General features: G+C 42.7%; 1 protein-coding gene and 1 long non-coding RNA gene across 5 annotated transcripts in view; both read left to right on the top strand.

Annotated features, from left to right (window-relative positions):
• Positions 1 to 10,503, top strand: part of Ankrd12 (ankyrin repeat domain 12) — a 94,431-nt gene extending 83,928 nt beyond the window's left edge. For 3 of the 4 annotated variants that reach the window (XM_005372604.2, XM_013515845.1, XM_013515902.1), the window contains 4 exons: positions 164 to 262; positions 5,102 to 5,245; positions 6,803 to 6,898; positions 7,711 to 10,503. In XM_005372604.2, the coding sequence (XP_005372661.1) occupies positions 164 to 262; positions 5,102 to 5,245; positions 6,803 to 6,898; positions 7,711 to 7,896 (525 nt within the window). In that variant the 3' untranslated portion in view covers positions 7,897 to 10,503. The remainder of the gene's footprint in view (positions 1 to 163; positions 263 to 5,101; positions 5,246 to 6,802; positions 6,899 to 7,710) is intronic. The other variant, XM_005372606.2, reaches the window with a different exon arrangement.
• Positions 10,504 to 13,833: 3,330 nt separating this feature from the next.
• Positions 13,834 to 14,633, top strand: part of LOC102025413 — a 13,277-nt gene continuing 12,477 nt past the window's right edge. Inside the window, exon 1 of the long non-coding RNA XR_001234588.1 lies at positions 13,834 to 14,069. This is a non-coding gene — a long non-coding RNA (uncharacterized LOC102025413). The remainder of the gene's footprint in view (positions 14,070 to 14,633) is intronic.

The following is a 14,633-nucleotide window of genomic DNA, read 5'->3' as shown; positions in this document are numbered from 1 at the left end:
GTTTTTCTCCGGTACCGGGAACCGAACTCACGACCTTGCGCTTGCCAGGCAGGCGCTTTTGCCGCTGAGCTAAATCCCCAGCCCCTCAAGGCTTAATTTTCAAAGGATGACCCATTATTGGTAAATAAAACCTAATATTCTTAATTATATTTTTTAAAATCAGATTACACCACCACCTTCACTGTCGGATCCACTTAAAGAGCTTTTTCGGCAGCAGGAAGTTGTAAGGATGAAATTGCGTTTGCAACACAGTATTGAAAGGGTAAGCTATGTTTGGGTTTTGGTTTTTGGGGGGTTTTTTTGGAGGCATTTATTTCATTTAATCTCTGTTCTTGAGCTTACAGTTAAGGTAAATGCATTGAAAGAGGCAGACATATCCATACTTGTATTTATGAGACATCTAAATGATAGGATACAGAGTATGGGGGAAGAGGTATACAACACATTTTAAAGTATGCTTTTGCTATTCTGTGCTTTGTTACCACTTTGGGTATTGTTTTTTCCTTTATTTTTTATTAATTCTATTAAGATATGTTTAAATATACATTTATGTAAAAAATTAACGCTGTTAAAATAGTCTATAATTTTTCTTTAATGGGTTTCTTAAAGCTAATTTGGGACTAGTTTGATTTTGTTATATAATGCTCATCCAGTTAAGGAGAAAATGTCTACCCCTATTTTAGGATAGCTATTCCCATACTACAGTTCATGTTGAGTGTATTGCTTCTAATAATTTCTCGTTACCAATTGTTGAGTTTGTAGAACTGTAGAAGTAGATTCCTAGGAGGACATTGGGATTCCAGGCTTTGGAATTGGTGCTTGGTGAGCCAGCCACTGTAGGGCTGAGGTGCAAAGGCTGTGCTTGTCTGTGCTTTTAGATCTACCTGGTATCTGGTCTTCAGTAGGTAGTCCTGGCATCCAGTGTCAGGAAAGCTTTCAAGGGAGCCCTTGCATTAGATTTCCCAAAACCCAAGGATAAGACCTTAATCGTCCAGGAGGGTGAGAGAACTCTGAAAGTACAGAGTAAGCTATAACCACCCCTTCTTCACACAAGTACACGTGTACTCTTCTGTGACTCCTACATGACCAATTCCTCGGGACCGAGGTCCAAACCCTTTTTGTACTGGGCGTCCCTGTAACAGTCAGGGAGATGTAGAACCTCTTCTACAAATTCCGTAGCATTACAGAAAGAGAGAGCAAGTAAAAGAAAAAAGCACTGATACAGAACTTACAGCATTGCATAGCCCTTTGTGAGTGACCCATTCTGTAGCAGTCACAGGTTGTGTGGCGTGTCAGGAACTGTTTCAGCCATCAGGTATGTTTGAAGCCACCTGATAACATTCATTTATTCATACTATTCATTTACTTACTTATTTACACTCGAGGTTATGAAAGCCAGAAAAACTTACAGACAATTAAGAATTCTTATTTGAAGTTGGGTGTGGTGATACACACGCCTGTAATCCCAGCACTCAGGAGGCATAGGCAGGAGGATCACAAATTGGAAGCTAGCCTAGGCTACATAACAAGACTCTGCCTCAAAAAAATCAAATTTAATTTAAAAATGCTGATTGGAACTGTGTAACTAGCAAAACTTTCAGCTGATAACAAAAATGACACTACCTTCCACACACTGACCAACAATGTAGAATTCCAAAATACTAGAAAGCATCTTAAATCTGTGACAGGTGAGAGCAAAGAACTCTACCATTTTGTGGCTTAATAACTACTCCCTGCAGAACTGCTTGATACCTGGCCAGCTCTTGGCACAACCCAGACCTGCAGTTGTGTATCATAGCAGCAGATTAATAGAGTTGGCCCCGTGTCCAGGAGGGTGCTTTCTAAGACCCTGGTGGGTGCCTGCAACCTAGGCTAGTATCAAACCCAAGCCATACTGTTTTTCATCTATATCCCCATGGTAAAGCTTAATTTTAAACTAGGCACAGTAGAAATTAATGGCAGTAACATAATAAAAATAGAATAACCCTAATAATAGAATATAGTAAAAGTTATGTGAATGTGATTTCTCAGAATATCCTCCCGTTTTGTGCACAAACTGGCCATAACCTTTGTGGTTTAAGGTACAACAGCACAACTAGCAAGAAAAGTTTCTTTTTTCCTCCTTCAAACTTCTTAAAGATTGGTTATCACTTTAGACTTCAGCAACCTTGGCATATTTTTTTCTTTGCTTGCTGAGTTGAGAACTTTCACCTTTTCACTTAAAATAAGGAGTGTCTTGCATTTCTGGCCTGTCTGAGTTGCCAGTATCACTACTCTCAGGCTTCAGGCTATCACAGTTCGCTCGGTAGAATAAGGGTGACTGGGACACAGCTCTGAGAGACCGTGACGAGCGAGCTGGGAACCAGCAGGTGGGTGGGAGATGGAGTGTGCACTCGTGCGCTCTGGGCAGAGGGAGAGTCCCATCCCAGCAGAACAGAGCAGGTGAGACAAGACGTTGTCACACTCCTCAGAAGGAACACAATTCAAAACTTTATGGATATTTTCTGGAATTTTCCATTTAATATTTTCTGACTGCGGTTGATTGAACCTATGGAAAACAAAGTAGAGGCTCAGATAAAAGGAAACTGCTGGAATTTTGAAGAAGAAATTAGGATATGGGAGACTACCTGTACTAACTGTAATACAGACTGAAAATATTTGTCATTTCTGTGGATGGTGAAGCTATAGACACCTCTAATTCAGCTATGGTTTTTGTATTACATTCATAATTGAAAGAAATGGCTAGGTGGGAGTTAAGAAAACATAGACGATTTTTTTCTGATTCATTCCACCACCACCACCACCACCAATAGTCCGTACATAGGCGTCAGGCTGTTTGAGAGGGTGAGGCCCCTAAGTGAAGAAGTGTTGTTTTTCCTGCAGCAGGTGGTGGCGTCGGAGTGCTGTACTAACACATTCACCGTGGGGCCATAACTTTGTGTCTCGCTGCTGGCACCTCTAATTTGAACGTCCTGCTGGCTCCAACCACCAGTGGTTCGGGCCACCTTCTGAGGAGTGTGACAACATCCTGTCTCACCCGCTCTGTTCTGCTGGGATGGGACTCTCCCTCTGCCCAGAGCGCACAAGTGCATACTCCATCTCCCACCCACCTGCTGGTTCCCAGCTCGCTCGTCACGGTCTCACAGAGCTGTGTCCCACTCACCCTTCCTCTCCTGATGCGTGTTTGGCGTAAAGATGCCTGTGTTCTCTCGCAGAGGAAGACTGAAGGCTTGTCCTGTGCAGGGAGAGCAGGGAACATGGCACCAAGGAGAAGATGAGACACACCCTTAACGTTCTGCAGTCGAGGCCAGCAGCATGGCAGTGAGCGTCGTGCACCGGGGTTCTGGGCCCTGCCTTTGTGCTCACCTTGGCAGCTGCAGGTCCCAGGGTTACCCCTGTTTTGTTCTCCTTGGTACTGGGCTAGAACCCAGGGCCCCGCACACGCTAGGGAGTGCACCGCTCCGCGGATGAGCTATGTCCCCCACCCCCACTGATGTTTAATTACACTTTACTGCCAGATGGCACAGTGCATAGACAGGAACGGGATAGGTTGATACGTGCAGCTGGGCCTCTGGAATTCCCCTTCTGCTGAATGTAGAAGATTGCTCATTTCATTAAAATAGGGTTTATTGTGATGATCAGAAGTTTATAAGTAGTTAACACAAGCGTGCGGCCTGTTTATTTCTATGACAATACTCATTATAGAAGGCAGACTGCCACCACAGGGGGATACCACTTCCCATGTGTTAGAATCAAAAAGACAGATAATAGCAAGCACTGGGAAGGGTGTTTAAAAGAAATGGAACCCTTAGAGATTACTGGAACCATTATACATTACTATAGCAGCGTATATCGTGAAATGATACAGGCTGCTATAGAAAACTTTCTCCGTCAAGTTAGACAGACCCCATGCCCCAGCAGTTCCACTTCCGGTTCTGCTTCACCTGAGAGAAGTGCAAACAGACATCTAAACACAAACTTGAGAATAAACGTTCTGAGCAGCAGTTTTTATAATTGCCTAAAAAGATAATGACTGTAGAGGAGGCAAAGCATTACCTGTGCCCTCTCAGGTCCTCTTCTTGGGCCCGAGAATTAATTTGACAGGCAGGTGAATAAGAGAGAAGCATACAGATCTATGCTTTCATGTGGGTTTGGCATGACTTACCCTCACAAGCAGCTAAAGACACAGAGTGGCAAAACCTAGCTTTTATGCTAGGTTGCATGAAGCAAGCTAAGGGAAAGAGAAGGACATTCTAGCAGCATCCGTTTGTCCAGAGTTCACTTGGCCTTAACTTTCTGGGTCTGGTAACAGGAATGTCTCCTCCCTGAGGAGAGGACATCCTCCACACAGCAGCTCCTTCTGCTTTGCGGAAGGAGGTCAGAGTGCTGTTGTACCTGCTGTGTCTCGGGCAGCTTCAGCTCAAGATATCCTTACGCCAGAGAAGCGTGCTTTGAGCTGGCATATTCTGCTGCTTTCAGACCCACATGATGAGTTGGATACCTAAACAAAACATGGCATTCTGTGTAGAAAGGAATGAGTGCCAGTACTTGCCACATGGGTCAGCCTTGAAAACTTTGTGCTCAGATCAGCTAGTCACAAAGGACCACATACTATATCGCTTTCTAATAGTTACATTACATGTTCAGAGCCAGTCAAACCATAAAGACAAAAGGTAGAGAGACTGGTTGCCAAAAGGTGGGGAAAGGGAAGAGGTGGTGGGTGTGAGGTCTTCGTCTGGTGTGATGAAAGGTTCCGGAGGCGGCTGGTGGTGACTGAACACCTTGATGAATATGCTGAGAGCCACTATACAGAACTTCAAAACAGTTTTTAAAGACCAAATTTTGGAAAGGAAAAGTATTCACACTTTTTTTTTTTTTTTTTTTTTTTGGTTTTTCTCCGGTACCGGGAACCGAACTCACGACCTTGCGCTTGCCAAGCAGGCGCTTTTGCCACTGAGCTAAATCCCCAGCCCCGTATTCACACTTTTATAACACTAGGCATGTTTACATTTCTCAAGTCTACTGTGAAGAAAAACCTACTCATAATATTATTTCAAAAGTAAATTATTGAAGAATTATTTGTAATTCTTTTTTCAACTAGGAAAAACTGATTGTGTCCAACGAACAGGAGGTTCTGCGAGTTCATTACCGAGCAGCAAGAACACTGGCAAATCAAACACTGCCGTTCAGTGCTTGCACTGTCTTGCTGGACGCGGAAGTATACAACGTGCCCTTGGATTCTCAGGTAAAGTGTGTGCTGTGTTCAGTGTGCTCCAGAAAGGGCACCGTGGGTATTTGTAAAATCTTCCATAAAAGAAAGTTGGACAGTCACTGAAGTTCGAAGGAAACAGGATGTGGTGGCACATTCCTGGAGTCCCAGCTACTCAGGAAGCTGAGGCAGGAGGATCAGAAGTTTAAGGTCAAGCTGAGCAAGTGAGCAGGTTTGTTTCAAAGTAAATAAAAACGTCTGGGGATGTAGCTCAGTGGTGGAGCACTTGGCTAGCAAGCGTGAGCCCTGGCTTCCAGCCTCTGCACCACAGAAAGAAAAAGGTAGGAGGAGAAGTACAGCTTCCAAAAGAAGTGGTCTTCAGTTTTCTAGTTCATATCATAAAAGCAGATAATCACAAAAATGCATGTATTTAGGATAGTGCCCTTACACTAGCCATTTATTTCTGATAAACAACTGATCCACTTACTCATTCTTCTGAGGAAAATGTTTCTCATATTAATGTGAAGAAATTATTGCTTTAGATTACATTTACTTTTCTGGGATTTCTACCCAAGACTTGCTTTTACTGTCTCTACTAAAACTGAACAATGTAAATGTTCCACTGTAACGGGATTTTGGTGATCTACCCCGACTTTCCTTAGTGATCCAGACCACTCGGTTTCACACTGAAGTTAAGGTTGATGAGATCCAAAGATATGGGACCTGTGACTTTGACAGGGAAAGTCACCCTGGACACATGTCTGCGTTTTCAGGGACCTGCTGAGTCCTGGCCCACAGCGCAGGCTGACTTCCTGCGCCAGAGCAGCCCCTCAGAGCAGGCCGCTTGCTCTCCTCTCATACACCTTCCATTTTAAGTGCACTTCGTAAAATGAGAGAGAGAGATTCCCCCAGAAAACCAGCACATCTTCTGTAAGGGCCACAGAGGCCGAGGTGGTTGCTAAGATGCGGAGAGTGTGGTTGCGGGCCACTCGCTAGTCCTGCGGTCATGGTAGAAGCGCTTGGTGTCGGAGGGAGTGCGTCCTCGGGACAGCTGCAGTTCTCCCAGAGTGAAGAGAGGCGCTGCTCCTCACCTAGGGAACAGAAACAGAGAGCACCTAAGTACTAGGGCTGCACAGTAAGAGAGAGCTGAAACATGCAGGGTGCCGAGGGTCTTCAGAACTAATTCAAACACTTCGTCTGAAAGGTGGGTCCAGCTTGAAAGGCAGCTGTCTCCTGCCTCGACACTTTTTCCCTTACACATAGCAAACTGTAAATTCAATCTGAAATCATCTGACTTCAGTAAGGATGTCACAGGCACATATTTCATATGACCTGTGTTTTTGAGAAACATCTTTGACTCACAGCAGTAGGATTCTATTTAGTTAATAACTAAAAACAACATCCAGAGAGTTCTAATAACTGTATACACTGGACATGGAAACAAAGCTTTATCAAATTTATCTTCTTCAAAACATCCATCCCTCATAACTAAACAAGGGGGCATATATGGCGAAAGGCATTGTGTTGACATACAGATTTTTAAAGTGGTTTATTGTATTACAGTTTCCAACTATGTCTAACCTTCTCTTTCAGTCTGATGACAGTAAAACTTCGGTGAGAGATCGCTTTAATGCAAGACAGTTCATGTCTTGGTTACAGGATGTGGATGACAAATTTGACAAATTAAAGGTATGTATGTTTAGACGTCAGTTTAATTGAATGCTTCCCCTTCCTACACAGAGACTACTGCTCAACTAAGGAAAAATAATCAAGAAGGGAATTATTCGTTAGTCATGAATTTTCACACAGGAGCACAGTTGAAAGGCTGAAGGGAAGTAAAGACTGCAGGTCCACTGTAAGGAGTAAGGTAGTGTAAAAGCTCAAACTACTACAGAAGGAGCCATTTTCATTGTGGGTCTCTGCTTAATATCCAGTGTACCTATGTGGTTTTCACTGTAACTTGGAGGATGGGAAGAGAAGGTATACATTTTGCACATCTATAAAGAAAAGTATTTGAGCTGGGTACAGTGTGGTACATGCCTATAATCCCAGCTACAAGGAAGACCGAGGCAGGAGAATCACAGCTTTCAGGCCTCCCTGGGCAAATTGGCAAGCTGTGTCTCAAGATTAAAAATAAAAAGGTCTGGGGGTGTAGCTTAGTGGATAGAGTGCTTGCCAATATGCGTGAGGCCCTGGTTTCTATCCCCAGGAACCACAAAGAAAAAAAAAAATTACTTCAAGATCTTAAATCATTTCTCCCTAGATTTTATGATCCCTTTGATTATTTGAAAGCTCATAATTTGAAAGGATATTTTCAAGTCAGAGTTCGTAAGATGAAGTTACAGACCCAGAAATAGTTGGCCATTTGAAAAGAGCAGGGCACAGCAGAAATAGACTCCCAATGTATCCATCTTTGTCCCTAAGGAAACTGTAGATTGGATTGTTATTAAACAAAGCAAATTTAGCAGAATAATGGATTAACTCTTTCTTCTTCTAAATAGACCTGTCTTTTAATGAGGCAACAACATGAAGCTGCGGCTTTAAATGCCGTCCAGAGATTAGAATGGCAGCTCAAACTCCAGGAACTTGACCCTGCCACCTATAAATCTATCAGCATTTACGAAATCCAGGAGTTCTATGTTCCCCTTGTTGATGTTAATGACGACTTTGAATTGACTCCCATATAGCAGCCACTACTTGTGATGGTCTCACCCAGCTGACTACTCGCGCACTCCACACTGTGGAAAGCTGCTTCTGACACACACTGAATGATGCCTTTACAGCTGGTCAGGTTGGAATGAAGTCGGCTGTGTAGTGAACACTGTCGTTTTGTAAGAAATGGAGAGAAATATTTTGGATCTTGGGTCCAAAGACAGTTTCCAACAGAAAACTATTATTTATACTGGTGAAAGGAAACTATTGCATTAGAGCATGTTGGTCGACTGAGTAGATATTTGAAAAGTTGAGATCACCTGCTAACAGCGCTGGGAGTTGTTAGCACTCTTAAATAACAAAATAACCACTAGTATTCGAATTTCTTTCAGGTTTTATTAAAAAATGTATCAGTAAAATAAAAGATTCACTTCCTACCAAATAGTTTCTAACATGGAAGAAAAACTTGGCACAAAATTTCTCCCGTTTATTATATCTGTAAATTAAATGTACAGTTTACTTTTTGGAAGTTTTAATATTGTCTTCCTTTTTAATAACTTATTTTATACATATTGTGCAAATGTACATCTTGTAATTAATGGTCAAAATGTATACAAAGGGATCGATAGTCAAAACTTGTACAAAAAAAGCTGTAAAACTGTTTTGTCTAATGTTTTATTGGACCAAAGTTGTAGTTTGTATGGCGTGTAATAGCCGTGTGTTCAGGTAGCGACACTTTTCTAAGGCATGCGTGAGTTTGCGTTAGCGCGTTTCCATCGCCATCCCTGTAAAGCCTGTAACTGAGTTGTACTGCATGCAGTCTATGATCTAACTCTGTCCATAGTTGATGCCTGGAACAGTGTGAGGGGTTCCACACCAGTCTCCTGTGGTAGATGCAGCGGCTTCCTGTGTGGCACCTCGCTTAGAATTAGTCATGCAGAGAAACAGCTCTTTCTCCTCTCAGAGTAGAGTCTGTTTCCCCTGGAACGAAAACAAAAAATGCCTTTGAACGAAAATTCTGAAATTGTAAATGTCTATTTTAATACTCATCTATGAAAGAATTTGTGAATATATGTAAATATGTTTAATAAATTTTATTGGTCATGCTAAATCATTGTAAAACTTTTTTACATTGCTTAAATTTAATGTTTTAAGCTTAATAGCCTTTGCACTTTTAATATAAAAACTGAGTACTTAAAAAAGATATTGGGTAGTCAGAATAAGTAAAAGATTTAGGAATATTCCAATCAATCTCTGAAATGTTTATGAAAAAATGATTACTATGTTGTATTTTTCCTTGTATCAAGAAGCAAATCATATAATTTGCAAAATTTTATAATTAAGATTTGGTGTTGTTTTATAATAAAATAATTAGCATTATACTTAGAAAAAGTCTTTTCTCCTATAACATGATCTAGGTTAAATATTCAGGAGTAGTTCAGATCCAAAACCTGGGGTTGAACTTGCAAAACATTTTAAAAGGAAGACTAATGTAAAAATCCATCACAAATCTGTGATACAAAATTTACCAAACTTTCCACAGTGCTTTCTTGAATTATTAAATATTGGATGTTTTCCATGCAGATAGAGAAAAGTTCAAATGTATACGGAATGGAGTAGTTTAAATTTAGCTTGCAAGTTGGAAATCCCAGCTAATGGGACAGAATGTAGAAGTTTTTCAGTGCAAAGGTACATATTAAGCTTAGGGATTTTTGCATTTTTACATCGATTTCTATTTTCATTCTTACTATACTTGGCATGCGCAATAAAGCAGCACATGTGAAAACACACAGTGCAAGGACTTTATTATAAAGGTTGGATGTAGTTTTCTTTAGAAATTTAGGTAAGAGATTTGGCCTTTTTTGTTGGACGCATTGGGCCAGAAAGGCAGGGTAGATTCTGAAGCACTGGTTTTGTTGAAGTTAAGTTATTAAGGCTGGGAACATTAAAAGCTAATTTATAAAAGCAATACTTTCTAATATGAAAAACTTAATGCAAAGTTTGTTTATACTTTTGCTTAAAAGGAAATGTGATGGGGTGTGTGGCAAATCATTAAAAATTAAAAGCCAGGTTATTGAGGATTGATGTGATAGGAAATAAGAGAGAAGTCAGTGTCTAGAGCATTTTGTTGCAATGGTCCAAGCAGCGCCAGGGCCTGTGGAGAAGCACATGAGTGCGCAGGAAGCTGGTGCCCGGGACTCCCCCACCCTGTGGGATTCACCTCAGGCCCCACCGGCTTCCTGGGCACCTCGACAGCTGGAGCTCCACAGGCTTCTGCTTCCACAGATGCCTCTGCACAGGCCCGGCACCAGCACACCTGCCTCCAGGAGCTCTGTGCTCTCCTTGGAAATGCACAGTCAAGTAAGTAATTCAGGGCTCTGACGCTAAAGGTACTATGCTCTGAAATGCTGGGGGAAAACTTGGTGTATGCCTAAGAGGTGTGGATTTTGAAAGAAAAGTAAAAGATGGTCAGTTTAATCAGTGATTCTTTTTAAGCTATTCAGATATCATGAACAAGATACTAAATTGTACCTAAGGATTTGTATTACATTAAATCTTGTTCTAAATCGTACCTGTTTAATAAATGACTAGTTGATATTTGTGCATGTTATTTAATAAAGAGTTATATTTTTATAGAAAAATTTAAAGAGTGAAATGTGTGGTAAATGTTTTTTATTTTCCACTCATGTATAACTGTAAGCTAATGTTTACTTGGGCAGCTGGCAAAATTGCAGAAATAATCATACTGAGAAAACAGCCTCTGAAGGATTAGCCTTTCACGTTCAGATTATTCAGTGAAAGTTCTCACAAATAAGCGATTAAGTAGTAGGTGATGTTGCACATTTCATGACTAAATCACAACCAGAATCCCATGAAACTCATTTTAATGGGGCTTAAGTATTATAGTTATTGCAGACATTAAGTGCAGCATAAATGCATCATCTCCGATACCCTGATACATAAACACCAGATTTTTATAGGTAAGAAATTGACTTAAGACTCACGATGGAAGAGCTGGGCATGGTGGCACACGCCTGTAATCCCAGCACTCAAGAGGCTGAGGCAGGAGGATCGTTGCGAGTTTGAGGCCAGCCTGGGCTACAAAGTGAGTGCAAGACCAGCTTGAACTGCATAGTAAGACCCTGTCTCACACCAAAAGAAAGATTCATGATACAGTCCTTACTTTTTAGGCTTCAAGAAGACATAATTCACCTTTTTTAAAGCAATCATTTCAGACCTTTGAGGCAAAAGAAGATTACAGAGATACTAATCTTGGGAAAGGCGTGTGTGAAGGTTAGCGTTTGGAATATCCTGCACCATTTCTTTCACATCTGCTTGGAAGTCTTTGTGCTAAAACAGGATTTGAAGAATCCGTAGAAATAGTCACCTAGGGGCTGGGGATTCAGCTCAGCGGCACAGCACCTGCCTGGCAAGCGCGAGATCGTGAGTTCAATTCCCGGTACTGGGGGGAAAAAAAAAAAACAGTCACCTAGAATATTTCCAGTCATAAGAACCAGGATTCATAAAAGAAATGGAGGTGAATGAAGTGTAAAATAATTTAATTAATCCAAGTGGCGGCTAAACCAAAATATCTAGAATTATAAGTATTAACATAAAAATTAGCAAAATATGCAACAGAAAGATTAGGTTTGCCAGTGACTTAATGTTATACAATATCTACAAGTAATATAACTTTTATATATGTGCAAGCTCTCCATCAAAAAAATGTATGTATACACACACATATATATATTTTTTTAAAGTGTTGCTACTGAAGATTGAATAGAGGACCTTCACACTGAGCTACAGCCTCAGCCCTTTTTATATTTTTATTTTGAGACAGTGTCTTGCTAAGTTACTAAGTTGCCCAGACTGACCTCAACTCTCTGCCTCAGCCTCCAGGAGTACCAAGATTAGAGGCATGCACCACCATACCTAGCTCATACAAATACATTGTTAACCTCAATAGGCTTTGCTTACACAGTGAATCAGTTTCATTACTCAGCAAATTTTAAAAATTTGTGAGTATTAATGAGTCCTTTACTCATTTTTTAAAAATCTGGATCCCATATCCAACTATAGGAGAAGATAAAAACTTTTAGGTCGCCATCTTTCCCCCCGTTTTTAAAATGTTGCCATAAGCAGATACAAGACATTTTTAGCACATGTGTACAGCTTAGGGGGCACCTCCTGGAACCCATCAGTTTATCAGAACATGTGTGAGTACCTTCTTCAGATTTTTCAGTTCTGTCCAATAACAGTGTCCAGATCTTAGTTTGGTAAGTCCTTGGCTAATGTTAAAACTCACATTCCCGTCACCCAAATCAGGATGCTAGGAATCGCCTCCATCACCCCGGAAATGCCCCTCATGCCTCAGTGAATGCTCCCAGAAGCAGCTGCAAGGCTGATTCCTATTACCGTGTCTTAGCTGCACTGTGAACATGCAGAGGGGATCACACAGCACATGCTGTGTGCGCCTGGTTCCTCAGCAAGCTTTTGGAATCCGTCCATGTTGCGTTCATCAGCAATGAGTAACTCATTAATGAGCAGTGGGAAATTGTGCAAATGTGTTTATTCTCTTGTTGGTAGTAGTTGGATTGTTTACAGTTTGGGGCTATTACGAATAAACCTATGAACATATGCAACCTGTGTTGTGGAGATTTTTTAAAAATTCCCCTGGGGACGTAATGCCAGATGCAGGTCACAGTAAGTTTGTGTTTATTAGAAATGATTCTCAGAAGTGATTGTACCATTTTATACTCCTACCGAGAAGATACCAGAGGTCCAGGTGCTCTTGAGTCCTTACCAAGATAAGTACTGTGTATTATCGGGCCAGTGTTAGCACTCAGGAAACAACTTGCCTAGCACACACAGCACCACAAGGGGAAGGAAAACTTGATATCTTCAGTCAACGTCAGCCATTCCCTGCGTGTGTACCTCAGGGTACTTGCAGCTTCCATTTGCATTCCTCCAGTGATGCATGAGGTTGAGCATAACTTTTATAGTGTCTTGGTTACTTTCGTTGCTGAGACAAAATACCTGACACCCAAGATTAAGGAAGGAAAGGTTTATTTGGCTCACAGTTCGTGGAGGTTTCAGTCCATACTCAGGTGGCTACCACCCGAGGCAGGCTGGCACATGGCACAGGGCAACAGTTCTTAGCAGCTGGAAGACAGCAATGCTACAGTAGCAAAAAAGGGAGGGAGGAGTGGCGCGGGAAGAGTCTCTTTCCCTCCCTTCCACTGTATGCAAACTACCTGCCTCAGGGCGGGTGTAGCTCTCACACCCATAATCCCAGCATCGGACCATGACTCAATCACAAACCCTAGATGCCCACCCCGTGACCGCTTGAGGCTTTGGGGGGACATCCAGACACAAACCATGACATACAGCTTATTGAAGCTATCTGTACATCTTAACTTTTGAAAATTCCTCAATTATTTTGCTCGTTATTGTGTTGTCCCTGTATTGATTTGTAAGAATCCTTTTTTTTGCATGAAAGTCCTTTGTCAGGTACAGGTATCATGGATGCTTTTATCCAGTAGGACTTGCCTGTCCATTTTTATTGATGAATTTCCTCACTTTTTTTTTTTTATTCTTAAGGTAGTGTCTCACTAAGTTGTTCGGGAAAACTTGAAATCCTCATGCCTCCGTCTTCCTAGCAGCTGGAAGTGCACCTCTGCACTCAGCTAAGCTTTAACAGTTCATCGCCTTGCAGGCCGTCTTTAATTGGCTCACTGTAAAAACTTCCACACTGATACTGATTTTCTCAGAGTGCGGAGTGTCATAACATCCCTCAAAAGTTGTTTGTTTTTTTTCTTTAAAAAGAAGGATGTGACCAGGTAAGTAGTGCCACCTTTGCCTCTCCCGGCGCCATCTCCACGTACTTTAAGCCCTTGCATGATTGGCCGAGGAAGCTTCGAAACCCCTCCCGACCTGACCGCGTAGGGTGAGCGACGCTGGCTGGCTGGGTCGTCACAAGAAGGCCCCGCCGCACAGGCGGCCTTTGAGGAGGCAGACAATGTCAGAGCTGTGCCAGCAGCTTCAGCGTTTCTCGAGGATTCACGCCTGTGTCCACACGTTCAGCCAGCGCACGCCGCGCACACGCGTGCTGGGCTGGCACCTGCGGGTCCTCACAGCGTCTGCCCGGCCACCCGCTCTCAGACCGCTGTCGGTGTGCGGAGGGAAAGTGTCAAAGTACTTATCAGTAAGCGCGTTTCATGTCTATTTAAAGTTACTTCGAAAGTGAACACTAAAAGTACGTTCCCTTCCACTATTGCGCACCTCCGCAGTGGCTGCCCACGGAAGCCAGCTAGTTCACGGCTGTGCCCGCGTTCAGAGCGCTGCGGTCCCCTTGTGTGGAAGAAAACTCGTCCTCACACGAGTTCTGGGAAAGAGAAACCTTAATAGTGTGCTAGTGGTGGCGCACCCTGTAATCCCAGCACTGGGGAGGCTGAGGCAGGAGGGTCGTCGCGAGTCCGAGACCGGCCTGGGCTACAAAGTGAGCTCAAGGCCAGCCTGAACTGCATAGCGAGACTCTGTCTCAAAAAGACAAAAAGAAGGGGCTGGAGATTAAACTCAGCGGCACAGCGCCTGCCTGGCAAGCGCAAGGTCGGGAGTTCGACTTCCGGTACCGGGGGAGGGGGGGAGAAAAAAGAATAGTTCGGGTAATTTTAAGCGCTGACTCGCGACACACAGAGCCTGAGACGCGTCGACGCGCCCCTGCGTGGCCTGCTCCGTCCCGTCGGCCCTCGCGGCGCCCGCCAGGCTG

Source organism: Chinchilla lanigera, unplaced genomic scaffold, assembly GCF_000276665.1.
Source record: "Chinchilla lanigera isolate Chin_1 unplaced genomic scaffold, ChiLan1.0 scaffold00001, whole genome shotgun sequence".
Taxonomy (NCBI): Eukaryota; Metazoa; Chordata; class Mammalia; order Rodentia; family Chinchillidae; genus Chinchilla; species Chinchilla lanigera.
This window is presented reverse-complemented; position numbering and strand designations above follow the sequence as displayed.